This window comes from Pyrgilauda ruficollis, unplaced genomic scaffold (assembly GCF_017590135.1).
Source record: "Pyrgilauda ruficollis isolate IOZ18807 unplaced genomic scaffold, ASM1759013v1 scaffold97, whole genome shotgun sequence".
In the NCBI taxonomy this organism is placed as follows: domain Eukaryota; kingdom Metazoa; phylum Chordata; class Aves; order Passeriformes; family Passeridae; genus Pyrgilauda; species Pyrgilauda ruficollis.
The window spans coordinates 992,779-1,007,018 of NW_024531821.1; the positions used below are offsets into that span (position 1 = coordinate 992,779).

General features: G+C 41.5%; 1 protein-coding gene across 1 annotated transcript in view; it reads left to right on the top strand.

Annotated features, from left to right (window-relative positions):
* The window catches only part of ATG7 (autophagy related 7), a 78,441-nt gene extending 64,766 nt beyond the window's left edge, over positions 1-13,675 (top strand). Inside the window, exon 19 of the mRNA XM_041489983.1 lies at positions 11,459-13,675. Within this exon, the coding sequence (XP_041345917.1) occupies positions 11,459-11,491 (33 nt within the window). The 3' untranslated portion in view covers positions 11,492-13,675. The remainder of the gene's footprint in view (positions 1-11,458) is intronic.
* The last annotated feature ends 565 nt before the right edge of the window (positions 13,676-14,240 follow it).

The window sequence follows — 14,240 nt, forward strand, 5'->3', positions numbered from 1 at the left end:
TCCCTCAGGAACCCTTTTGAACTAGAAAACGGCTCCTTGACTTCCAAACCAAGAATTACAAAGCATGGGTTTCTACTAATTATAGATTATTTATTTATTGAAATCATTAGACAGCATGTGGTTAAATATTTAAATTTGCTGTGTAGGTTTTTCAGCTGGAGCTTCACTGCAGTGCATGCTGAGCAGCACGTGAAAAACAATTGCCACCCCTCTTTCCTATAGCAACCCCCCTCTGACACCAGGAAATAAGCTTTAAAATAAAAAGATCCAGTTAAGATGCTAAAGCCACTGGAGGATTAAATTGTTCATGATTCATCTGAGTAACATCATAATGGCAGCACAGCTTAACTTGTTTAATAACCTGAGTTATTACATTGATAGTTTGTCTTAGAGAAGGAAGAAATTGCTTTTTAAAAGGAGGTTATTCCTGTAGGTGAATTATATGTGAGCAAGAAGATTCTTAAAGCTTGCTTTGTCTTAAAGAGAGCACTGATAGAGCTGTGATTTGTCAAAATCACCCCTGTAAACAAGTTTATTCTCTCCATTACAACTGTATGTGTCTGGAATAATTTATCAAGGTTGCCTGTGCTAGGTGTTGGTCACTCCAAACTTTTGTCTGTGGAAGAAACAGCTCATGACTTTAAAGATGAAGGCAAGCTTTGCTTCATCATCACAATGCAAGTAAACTACATTAAATGTTGTGCAGAGGGGCAGAGAAGAATGTCTCTAATTCAGATTTAGCTCATTAGAAAATATCTTCTGCTACTCATAATAAAAAATGAAATGGGGAAAAGCAGCCATCCCTGATGTGGAGGAAATCAAAACCTCAGGTTTTAGTTGCAATATAAACATTTTATACAGTTTGAGAACAAAGGACTTCAGTAGAATAATGATGCTTTTTTTTTATCACACCAGAAGAGAAATATCAGAGGTACATAACAGCTCTTAAATAAATTTTGTGCTAAAGTAGTAGCACTTGAAAGGTTAATGCAGGAGGGAGATCTGGAAATACAAAATTCACTTTTCTGAGCTCCCATTGAGGATGTTTGGGTGGAATCCTGCTCCTGGGAAAACTGTACTCTGTGTTACATGTCCTTTGTGGGGATGTTTGGGTTGGGGTTTGGGTTTTTTTGAAGTCTCTGCATTGCACAACTGTTGAATGCAGCACTGGTGTTTTGCAAGAACGTTCCACTGAGCCAGGAAAAGGGATGTGGAGATTTGTGTGGAATCAGGGTGGGAATGAGGTGGTTCTGGAGCTGAACTTGGGATCCCTGGCAGTGCCCAAGGCCAGGCTGGACTGGGCTTGGAGCAGCCTGGGACAGTGGAACCCCATGGCAGGGGTGGCACTGGATGGGCTTTGAAGTCCCTCTCAATCCAAAGCATTCTGGGATTCTGTGATTCCAGAAGTGTAGTATGATTTTAAATGAGTATAAACCTGGTTTCGGGGGAGAAGGGGGAAATATATATATGTAAATTTTATATATATATAAATATATAATTTATACTATATAAAATATAAATATATAATAATTATCATACTGATATAAAATATATGTTGTATTATATATACTGACTGTTTTATATAATATATATTTTATATTTTATATACATTATATATTTTATATATATATGTGTGTGTGTGTGTGTGTGTAATTTTTTTTTTTTTTCACCTGTAAAGGTGTTCCTTCTGGCATATTTTATTCTCTAAGAGCTGCTGGAGCCTGCTCCTCCTGGCACCAAATGGAGCTGGAATGGCAGTTCTGGGCTGGGTGCTCTGGGATGTGTCCCTGCTGAATGCTGATGCAGCCTGGAATCACATGGCATGAGAGGGAGGGAATTCCAGCAAGAGAGGGGTAGCCTGGAGGGCTCTGCACTGTTTGGCCATTTTCTGTTTGAATTCAAACTCTTAATTGTTCAGAATTATTCAAAACAACCTCATAAGCGTATCCAGCTCTTTCTTTGCAGGGGAAGAAGAGGTGAAGTGACAAAAATGAGATATTTAGGGTAATGTAGGTTTAGTGCCATGAAGAAGTGAAGTTTGTTCTCATAGTACAGGAGATCTGTTCTTTGTTTTAGGATGAATTTTATGGCCAATCCATTTAACATCCCAGTTCTGTATTCCCATTCTGAATCCACTCTCACTCCACTTGCTGCCTGCATTCAGATTTTAAAGTGGCTTCTCCCTCTCAGCTGGGCTCAGCATGCTCTGTGACCCCAGAAACTCCTGGAGCTGCAGTCACACAACGGGCCAGAAGATGAAGGCTCCCCAGCTGGGGGAGCAGGGAGCTCAGAGCCAGGAGGAGCTGTTTGCCTTGTCAGCAGCTGGGAGCTCTGCTGGAGCACATCTGGGACAGCCCCAGAGCTCCTGCTCCGTGGGGCTGCCGCTGGGCTTCGCTAAGCCTGGCTGAATCAGCCTGGAATAACAGGGCTGTTTTGGGACTGGATCCTGCTGCAGGGGCTGTGTTTGTCCCTCTGAGGAGGTGCAGCAGCGTGGGTTTGGTTTGGGGTCACTGAACAGTTCAGTGCTCTCAGAGACACCAAATGGTTGGGGTGGTGATGGACTCTTCCAGCAGCTTTGGGAGGAGGTTCTGCCTCCATCAGGAGCTTGGGAGAACATCGCTGTGGTCCTGGGAATGAAAAACCAACAGCAGAGCAAGTGGGCACCCACTTTGTTACAGCAGGTCCGGAGAAAAATTCAAATTAAACAAGATTTGATAGCTAGGACACAACCACTTGCAGACGATCTGTTAGTCCAGCAGATGTTGAAATTCTGTGGTCAGAAAATCAAAAGCAATTCTGAAAGGGCTTGCAGAATCCAGATCCCTGCAAGAGCCTCCAGGCCCAAAATCTCTGCACAGTCACATCAAAACTCTTGTTTGTTCCATTCCTGTACTGACTGAAGTGTCTCAGGAATAAATCTCACAGTTGGACCCAGGTTTTCAGCAGAATCTGGGTTGGACATATGGTTTTAAATCAGTACATGAGGTTCTGAGTGAAGTTGAGGCTGCCTCTGTTGTTTATTGATAATTGATTGTTAATTTATTGTTAATTTATTGATAATTTATTGGTAATTTATTACATGGGCCTAGCAAATGTTTCCAGAGCAGGGCAAGGTGCTTGCAGACGTCTCTCATTGCTGAGGCACTTTCTGCTTTTTCAGGTTTTTCTGTCCATTTGTAACAAAACCAAACCAGAAACCTGATCTGTCTGTTCTATTTCTAGAACATCATTACCTTACCTTTAATTACTGATTTTTTATTCTTCTTTGTGCTTTTCTACCAGCACTTGCAATTTTCTGGGTGATATTTATTTTGATAAAGCTGATGGGAAAAGTGACAGGATTGATCAGGAGGGAAACTGGCACGTAAGATTTTAAAACAAATGGATTTATCTCCCGTAAGTTTCTGAAGTATACAGCATTAAATAAATCTGAAAATCCAGTATCCTCTGAGCATTTAGCACTGCAAACCTTGTTCTTTTATTCCCTCTATTCTTTTATTCTGTGTTCTTTTATTCCCTCTCTTCTTATTCCCTCTATTCTTTTATTCTGTGTTCTTTTATTCCCTCTCTTCTTATTCCCTCTATTCCCTCTTTTATTCCCTCCTATTCTTTTATTCTTTTATTCTGAAAATTCTTATTTTCAGAAATTATTTTAGTTTCTAACTTTATGAAGAGCATTCCTCCTGTAAAAGAGGAGAGGAGGAAGTTTTCCCTACCTTCTTGCTGCCTCCTCCACAAGATAGAAATGTTGTGTACACAGCACATGTATCTCCATGGAAGCAGTGATGAGATTAGTGAGGTCACTGGGTAAATCCAAGTTTTCATGAATTCATATTTTGATTGCATTTCAAGTTTTCTGTTACTCATGTGTTACAGGCAGTGCACGAGGGGGAGGCTGGTGATACTAAAGCTCTGCACAAAATTCACATGTATGACATAACTGCATGTGGCACATGTGCTCATTTTTCCTGCCAAATGTTCTTTTCTGATAATGGGAATTGAGCTGAAAAGGATCCCTGTTGTTGGGTTTGGAATTATTTACATAAATAATGGAACATTATACATGAATAATGTATGTTTTGCTTGTTTTTGCCAGCTACACTTTTTGGGGATGGAGTGTGGTTGATCAAACTTGAAATGCTGAAACTTGACTCAGTCTGGGTTAGGTGACCTTCCAATAATGCTTTTTATTGGTATGGGAATCTCTGTCTCATCTGAAAATGATCTGTGCTCTCCAATCAGTCACTAAAGCCTCGAGGATTTCTGTTAATTTTTTCCCCTTGTAGAATTTGGGAGTTTTTTTGCACAGAAGAGGAAGATTTGCCCAGTTCTCAGGGGCAGTGTCCCCTCATGATCTGATTTGCAGATGCCATTCCAAGTTCCTTCTCCCACCCAAAATCCTGATTCCATGGAGGCTGCTGGGATGGTTCCTCCCCTGCCTGGGCAGCCAGCGGAGTTCCTGGCAATAAATGAGAATTACCTGGCTTGAGTGAACAGAACTCCAGATTTCAGCATCTTTAAGCTGTTGGCAAGACTGGATGAGTGTGCAGGTCTTGCCAGGAGGGTGTTGTTCTGTCAGGGGCTCTGAAGAAGCATTGTGAGGATGATGATGGTGAGGAGGATGATGATGGCAATGATAAAAGACATATTTATGGATTTGTGGAAGCTGTGGGCTAATTTAACCAAGATGATCCTTGTTTCAAGAGATGATTTCATCTTATGTTTGGATGTAGAAACACTGGAGCAGGGCTCTTGGAGAGGCTAAAGACATATTTATGGATTTGTGGAAGCTGTGGGCTAATTTAACCAAGATGATCCTTGTTTCAAGAGATGATTTAAGTTTGGATGTAGAAATACTGGAGCAGGGCTCTTGGAGAGGCAGGGAAATCTCAGAAATGCTTAAAACTCAAAACTGGACAGACCATTCTGGAATTTGGGGTGGTGCTGTGACAGGAGCTGAGCACCCTGAGGCTCTGGGCCCTGCTTTGGGTGAAGGGTGGACAAAATTATTTCCAGAGGTGTCCTGGAGCTCAGGGAATCTCTGCCCCTTAAAGCACTGAGTGTGTCCTAAGTCCCACCTTGTATAATCTCTTCATTATTTCTGGATTGTTCATTCCTGCAGTTCAGTTGTGGAGTTAATCTGCTGCTCATTTTTAATCAATAGCTACCAAATGTTTGATTTTTATGACCTGGAATCTCATTTAGAGGCCTCTGACAGCAGTTCTGCATCACCTGGGAGTTAAAAAGATGCAGTGGGACATGGCAGATTCTGGATTTACAGCAAAACAAATACAGCAGATTCAAATGTAGGTGTAGAAATTCAGGTGTAGAAATGGTTTCATTATTCTGAGATCCATTTCTGTGTCCAATCCACAATTCCTGTACAAGCCTTGAAAGGAAATTTGCCTTTATATCTGTACTGTCAGTTTTTTTGCAGGATTTATAATTATGATGAATATAAACTTACAGTTTTATTTTTAATGTCAAACCTGGGCACATCAAAGGGGGAAGGTGATGGAAGAATTCAAACATACACTATTAAATACTACAATGTTTTATTTTCATTCCAGTCAAAGGCTTTCTATCAGATTTAATCACTCCTATGACAGAATTTCCATTAATTGTGGCTTCCTTCAAGCACACATTCTCCTTGGACAGCTGCCTCTTGGTGGTAGTAAAATGAAGCTGGAAATCCCACCCAAAACAGAATAATGGCATCATCAAACGTGCTTGGGGGTGTGTTTATTTATTTTATATTTATTTTATTTATTTTCCCACTTGTTTGCAGTTTTTAAGACAATCTCCTCTTAGAGACTTTGCAGCAGCTCCAGGGCTGTGCCCTGAAAAATGCCCTTTTCAGCTCAAAGAGGAGAGAAATGGGGTTGGTGTTTGCTGCTGCTGTGCTTTGGGACTTTTCTTCCCTCATAAAACAAGGAACAATGGAAGGAAATCTGTCTGGGGCATTTTTATACCAGAAAAACCCCCGTGTGCATTTTTGTTTGTTTCTCTTTTTTTGTATTTTTTCGTTAATTGTTAGTCACGACCAAAAAAAATCCTTTTTGTGAATGTTTTCATGTCCTTTTCTATGAATACCTGGGAAAAGTGCTCTAAACCCAGGAGGGACTGATTGGTGCTTGGTGCTGCTGCTTGTAGGTCTGCTTGGGACTGGAGATATTAAAAAGACTTTCTAGCTAAAGGTTTATTTGTAAATATTTTCTGTGCTGTTTACTTGCCTTTTTCTGTTTTGTTCTTAAAAACAGCTTTCAAAGCCCTTCAGGTACCAATTCTACAAGACATTTAGGCTTTAATGTCCCTTCCAACCCAAACCATTCTGTCCTTTTCAGTGTTGTACATGTATTTTTAAAAATTTATACAAGAGGAACTTGTAGAAGAGCTGCTGTTTGCTGAGATTAAAATGAGAATCTCCATCATCCTGACTTTGCAAGCTGTGGCTATGGGCTGGAAATACAGAATTTTGGAAAAGCTGGAAGGGCAAAACAAGCAGCAGTCAGGGCCACCAGCACTGAAAAAAAAAACCAAAAAAAAGGTATAAGGTTGATGGACGTGATTTTATTGCAAGGTAGTGAAAGGAAGTCTGGGGGGCAGAGACAGAAAAAGAGAATTTGTGGGGGTACAAGAGATGCCAGGGATTTGTCAGCCAGCTGGGATAAGGCCACTGTGTGCAGGGATCTGGAGAAATTATCCACCCTTTTCTGCACCTGCTGCTTAAATAAGGCAGCTTGAAGAAAGAAATGCAGTTTTTATAAGCCTTGGATTTGAATGTTTTTATGTGAATTTTTTGTGTGTTTAAGTTTGGAATTGATGTGTCAGCAGAAGGATGACATATCTGATAGGTAAATATTCAGATTTTGTCCTGATTCTGGGTGTTGCTGAATTAGAGGAAGTGAGAAGGTAGTTTTGACAAAAAATTTGGGGGAATGACTGTGGGATGAGGTCTTGCACTGGGAGCAGGAGTGGATGCTTGCTGGAGTGCATTCTGCAGCTGCAGGCAACCAGGGAAGTCATAAAGTGGGAAAATAATAAAGAGTGGCTGGGTGAGCAGCAGTTCTGGAGCTGTGGTGGTGGAAGTTCAGTTTGCAGGTACCAGGTGTTCCTGGGGAGGAAATGCAAGACTCAATTCCGTTGGATTTATTGAAAGTGCAGTCTGGAAAATCAGTCTGTGGAAAATCAATCAGTGGGAATGTGTGGGTTCCCCCCACCACAGTCTTCCTATTATTTATGATTATATATATTCCTATTATTTGTTATTATTTATATATATTCTTGGGTCTTGGACAGTGAGGAGTGCCCTGAGCAGGCTGAGCAAAGCAAAATCTCCCCTTAATGCTCCCTCTTGGGGGTTCACCTGGGGCTTCTTTCCTCTGGGGATGGGGAGGGAATTGTTGAGTGTGCTGGGCTTGAGGGAGGTGAGGGAAGGGCTCACTGTGCAGAGGGAGAGATGAAAGGAGAGTGCTGAACTTTGTAATTACCCCTCAGTGTGTCTGCTCAGGCTGCAGGTTGGAGCTTGCAGGGGTTTCATGAATTTCAGGCTGCAGTTTGGGGCTGTTCCTGAAGGAGGGAACGGAGGGAATCCTGATGCCAGGGATGGAGCAGGTCCCACAGGGGTGGAGCAGCCTGGCCAGGTCACCTCAGCACATTCAGCCACAGATGCACACTCACAGGGGCGTTGAGCCAGATATCCACACTGCAAAGTGATTCGGGCTGCCCAGAATGCTGATGTACCCTCTCTGTGGTAAACACAGAGCTAGAACATGCTTTACCTCATATCTGTCAAAAACTCGCATTTTATTGCTGTAAAATAGCAAAAAGTTGCTTGAATGTGTTTTCTCTTCATTAAAAATCCTGATTGTTTCTAAATGGTAGAGTGAGCTTTGATGATTACTCAGTGAAGCCCTGTTCTCACGTGATCCTCAGCTGTGCTCTTCCACTGATGACACATTTCATTTTCAGCCTTTAGAATTTTACTCTTTACTCCCCACCATATGTGAAGCATTCATATGTGATTTGCATAAAGAATCTCCTCCAGGTCCTCCTGAGCAGCGTGTTTTGCTCCATGTGTCTGTAAATCAACCTCACTTGTGTGTAGAAAACAACTCTTGTGGGGCTGGCTTGGGTGGTTGGCAGTTTGGAGGCAAGAAGCTTCTCAGAATCCCCTCCAGGTGCGTTTCTATTCTTGCAAGTTTATTTAGAAGATAAACAATCATTATCTGCTTGAATCACAGATGTTAATTGGAAGATGCAAAGCCTGGCTGGGGGAGCACCAGTTTTGGAGCTGTTGTTGTGGAAATTCAGTTTGCAGGTGTTCCTGTGCTAGGGAGGAAATGCAAAACTCCCAATTCCATTGGATTTGCTGAAAGTGCAGTCTGGAGCTGTGGAAAATCAATCTGTGGGAATTTGTGCCTTTCCCCCCCACCTCATTCTTCCTATTATTGCTGAAAATTATAGTTGGACTTGCAAGAAAACAAGTGTGGGAATCCTTCCCTTCTCCTGAATAGCCGTCATTTGCATGTGAAATTTAAGAAGCTCTCCAAAGGAGCTTGAATGGAAGAGCAGGTATTGGAAGGAGCAGGTGCATTCAGATAATCTGCCCAGGTTGGTGCAGGCTGGGGTGGGGTGGGGCTGGCAGCTGCTTCATTTTCTCCTCCTTCTCTGACTTCTCCTCTCTTTGCCTGGAGCTGTGTTTGGGTTTGCCTCACCCAGGTGTGCTGCAGGACAGAGGAGACGTGAAAAAAATCCAAATTCACTGCTTGGTTTGGAAACCAGACTCTCTTGACAGTCATTTCACACATTGTCTTTCTTGGCTTTCTGTATTTTACTTCCTCTCTTGAAAGGTTCACTCTTTTGAAGTCATCCCCAGAGTTTGCACAGCCATCGTCTATTAAAGTTTACATGTCATTTTTGAAAGCATCTATTGCTCTGAGTCAGGAGCCTGTGATAATTTAGCTGTCAGTATTTCACACAACTTCCTTTGCACAATCCCATGGAGCTTGTTTTCTTGAAGTCAATTTGCAATTGTTAACTTCTGTATTGAATTTTTCTCTTTTGTTTTGGGTTTTCCTCTTTCCTCTACGTGTGCTTTGTTAAGATACCTCTACTTTGTTCTTTCTAAACCCTTGTAAATGGGACACAAAATGCTGTGCTGGGATTTTAGAAGTGTCCAAGGCCAAGTTAGATTTGGGTTGGAGCAATTTGGGATAGTGGAAGGTGTCCCTGGCCATGGAATAAAATCAGCTTTAAGTCCCTTTCAGCCCAAGCCATTCTATGGTTTAAAGGTTCTGAGGCTGCGTGAAGTGTAAACTGGCTTATAAAACTCTGTTCTCCTGGAGGGAAAATACTTTCAAAATCATTTAAAAATCACCCTCCTCAACCCAGGACATTTGAGTGTTGGTTAAGTGCCTAGGAACCTCATTTTCAGTGTTTTTGTGAATATTTTTTGTTCTAAGCCTCCTTTTTGTTCAGAGCCTCCTAGAAGAGAGCTGAGCTTTGGATAGGAGAGATTTTCCTTGTCAGGGCTGCAGCATGTGGGCTTTGTTTTCAGCCTCTGGGCTGGGGGGGACTGTCTGAGCTTGGGATTTCTGCTTTTCTCTGCCTTGAATCATACCCTAAACTCTATTTAAAGATTTTGGGTTTTGTATTTATTTTCCACATCTTTGACCCTGACTGGCGAGCTGGACATTTGTGTTTGCCTTGGCACGCTCTGAGCTGCTCATCTAGGGCAGGATGAAAACTCTTTTTTTCCTTTTGTAAACAAACTGTTCCTCAGGATTTTCCATAAGGATTTACACCACCATTTTGTGCCTCTTCTAGGAACAGAGAAAACCTTGCCATTCAGAGTTTTCCTTTTACACAGCAGAGAAATGTTTGAATTTATGTCTTTCCCCAGGTTGGATTGGAAGAGCTTTTTTTCAGAACGTTTTTAAATTCCAGAAGTAGTCCATTTTTTCCCTCTGAGGGTTTATTAAAGCTATAGGTCAATAGGCATTGTTGCCTGTCTAGAAAAGGGGTCATTTGTATTTTTTATTTGTCTACCCACTGCAGTGAGAACAGTGCCCCATTGTCCCAGGCACTGGGTGCATGTAAAATACTGCTTTGTGCCCTGAAGAATTTACAGCCTAAAGAGCTGTTCATGCTCTGCTGCCAGGGGGGCTGGATATATTTTAGTGGCCAGGATGTAAAATGAGAGAATAACTCAGCTGGCCACTTGATGCCAGCACACAAGTTGTGTTTTGGAACAGAGGAACTGAGTTTTATTTCCCCTGGGACAGAAATGCTGCTGCTCCTTTGGCCAGGGATTTCTGGGGTGTGTGCTCTGGAAAAATGGCATTTTTGTGCTTCTCCTCCAGACCACTTGTCATGTGTCATCTGCAGCACTCCACAAGTGTTGCAGATAATTTGGCAAGTGTGAAATGCTCCAGTCACAGATGCAGTTTCATGTGTCATAAACTTGGTGTTGCTGGTATTAAATCCAGCTGGAGGCTCAGTACCTGTGTTAGTCCTGAGCTTAAACCCTGCCAGGTACAAAGAGGGGCTTTGCCATGAGCTAAACCTCTAAAATATCAGAAAAAAGTGGTTTAGGAGCATCCCTGTTTCTCAGGAAGGAAAAGCTTGGAGGATATAATGAGAATATTTTCTCCCCCCAGACAGCTCTGCAAGTCCCTGGTGTGAATTTCCACCTCTGCACCTCAGTGTGCTCACAAGGACACCTGGATATTCTGGGAAAATACTCATTTTTCCCCCAAACAGAACGATTTACTGGCCAAGGGCAAGTCAGAAAGTAAAAGTACAATGAAGTTACACAGCAGGAAAAAATGCTGTAGTTTAATTCTTTCTTAAGCAGTAGAAAGGCACAAATTCCCACAAAACTTCTTGTCCTTAAGGTGCTGTTTATGAGATCTAATATCTAGGTGTAAAACGACCAACTAATTCTTCATCAATGTCTAGAATTTCTCTGCAGTGTTTAGTAAGATAAGCTGTTTATTAGAAGTGATTACTCACGTGAGGTGTGTGCCAATGAATCAGCAAACCAACCCAAAATGGCTGGGGCTTCATCTGAGCCTCACTGGAAATGATAATAAACAGCAAATAGCCACATTTATTTCTTATCTGTAAATGGCTATTTGTTATTTATCTGTAAATGACAATAAATAGCAAATAACCAAATTGATTTCTTTTCTGTAAATAATAATAAAGACCAAATAGCCAAAGTGACAAATGCTGAAAAGTAGATGTTAAAAATACCCCCAAGATGACAAATAATTACTGGTGTGTGGTTGTTAACAGAAGTGAAAAATACTGACTTTTCTGTAATGCTCCATTGGTGCTAGTCAGCAGTTCATAAAATGCTATTTATTATTGCTTTTAAACAGCAATGTGAATTTTTCAGTGTTTTAAGAGCATATTTCAACTGCACAAGCTAAAATTCCTTTTTTTCTTGCAGATCTGGGACATGAGTGATGATGAAACAGTTTGAAATCAGGTGCTGAGGAGGAGGAGGATGCTCTGGAGTGCAGCCCTGCCTTTTATCTCTGCTTTGAGGAGTTAATGATTGCTTACCCCTCCTGACTGCTGGAAAGACAAACAAACAGAACCCACGTTTTGCCATGAATAACTTCTCTGAAAAAGCAGTCTCTCATGGACAGAACTCACCATGTTTTCATTTTTATTGTGTAAATAACTGCAGCAATGTGCTTGTGTTCAAACCTGGTCTGTCTTTTTTTTTTTTTTTTTTGTGGGTTTTTTTTTCTTTTTTTTTAAAGCTTCTAAATATGGCTTACATATAAAAAATGCTGCTTAAGTAATTCTGGGTGGTTTGTTTGGGCCAGGTTTTATTTTGCTTCTCAGTGGCCATGTCCAAGCAGCAATTCTGAATGGCTTTTTTCATCTCGCTCAGATTTGGGGCACTTCAGGTGGAATTTGTGAAGATTGAGCACTTTCTGCTCTTGGGAGTTAAATTTAGTGTTTAAAGGTGGGGAGGAGTGGGGAAGGAGCTGAACCTGCTGCCTCCACCACAGGAATTATTTGCAAACACGAATTTCAGGTGCAGTTGTTCTGGATGTGTCCACGGAGTTGTTGTTCCCTGTGAAGATCCCATCTTTTCATGCTATGGAAACAAAGTGCTTTGGCTGATTTTTGCCCAGGAAAGACCAAAATGCATTTATATCATGATTAGGCTCCCCTGAAGCTCAGGGAAGCCTCTGTTCTATGGTCAAAAATCACTTTAGGAGGTGGTGGATCACTGATTCAGTCAAAACCTGTAGGGAAATGCTTCAGTGAAATGAGAAATTTGTTCTCTGACTTTGCTGTTCTTGGGTGTGGTCATGCAGAACCTTGCAGGTGTTCAAAAAGAGCAATTCTCTTTTCCTTTTTGATTCATTGAATTTTTTCAAGTGGCTTAGTAAGCAAAAACAGAAGTTTGAAAATCCTTGAGTTTAAAAAATAGCTTGAGAAAAATGGAGTTTTAAAATCTCATAGTACATTTTACTGCAAAATTGAATCTATTTGTCTTAACTTGGAATAGGTTTTAGAAGGAAATTTGAAATCCCTTTCATAGCTTTATATTGTGGGGTTTATGAGTAAACTCACTTAGAAAAAATGCAAATCGCTTCATCTGCCATGCAGCCTCTTTTTCCCAGATATATTATGAAAATTAGTTGGTCAATCCAATTATTTTAGTTCCTTCCTTAATATAAGCTCTGAAGATTTTTTTTGTAGAAAATTTCCCAGCTTCTCTCTCATGAGAACAAGTTCAGGCAGGTCAAAAATAGGCAACTCCCATCTTCTGATCAGAAATGATGTATTGAAACCTGCTGAGGTTTGCACCAAGTGTATAAAATAGCCATTATTGTCTAAAATAGCCAGTATTGTCTAAAATAGCTATTATTTCTACTTATTTATTACCATAGTCATTATATTTACATCATTTCTTACCTAGGGGAATGTCTAGTTTAGGTAACTGAAGTGTAATATAAAAATATATATGAATGCAATATATTTTGAAAATCAGAGCTGGTAATCAGAGCAAGTCATCTCTTGGTGGTCAGGCTCTGAAGGCTGAGACTGAAACCCTGAAATCTGCATTTTTAAAGCAGTGTAAATACATCATGGCTTTGCTGGTGTGTTTTTAACCATGCCATAGTCCAGCTGGAGCCACGAGTTGGTGCCAGGAGAGTTTAAAGGGAATAATCTGCTTTTTTTATCTTTGGGAGCTGCTGACCGTGGAGTGTAAATGGCTCTGCAGTTTGGGGTTATCTAAGACTTGAAAGCTGCACATCTTTCTGAGCCTGGTAAACATTAATAATTGTTTTGAGTGCCTGAAACTCTGCCTGGGAGGTGTCTGTGCAGGGCAGGAAGGGTTCAGGCTCAGGGTTAGTGCCATGTGTCCTTCCCTCTGTCACTGCAGTGCCACCAGCTCTGCCAGGCTGGGCTCTTTCCTGGCCCTCTGCTCCCCTGATGTCCCTGATGTGCAGAACTCTTCACTCTGGCTTGGAATATCCTCCCTTGTCTGACTAAAGTGTTGGTTTTGTTCTCCTTGTGGACCAGAATAGTTCTTGTTCCAGCAGAGCTGCTGGGATTGTTTCCTCACTGGGAAGGAAGGAGGGAAGCTTCCATGTCTGTGCTCTGGAAGCATTTGAGCTCTGGGTTTTGGTGTCCTGTCTTCCTTGGAAGGAAGGAGGGAAGCTTCCATGTCTGTGCTCTGGAAGCATTTGAGCTCTGGGGTTTGGTGTCCTGTCTTCCTTCTTTTCTTTTATTTTCCCTTTCCCTATCCCTTTCCTTTCCTTTCCTTTCCTTTCCTTTCCTTTCCTTTCCTTTCCTTTCCTTTCCTTTCCTTTCCTTTTCCTTTTCCTTTTCCTTTTCCTTTCCTTCTCTCCCCACATCCCAGTGCTGCAGGCTCCCTGCAGAGGGCTCTCAGTGACTCCCACATTCACCTCCATTCCCAGTCCATCTCCATTCCCAGTTCATCTCCATTCCCAGTGGCAGACTTCCCCCACATTAGCAGGGAGGGATTCTCTAAGGCAGGCTGTTGGAAATTACTGCTTTTGCTGAATTTCTGGGAATTTTTTGAGTGAGAATCCATTCCAATGAATGAATGAATGTACATTCAAATACTAATGGCAGATGAACACAATTATTTGCTGCCTTGTATGCACTTATACAGGATTTCTGCCCAGAGCCCGGCTCCAGTGCTTGCTGTTTACTGGGACAAGCTAAACTTTCCTTTC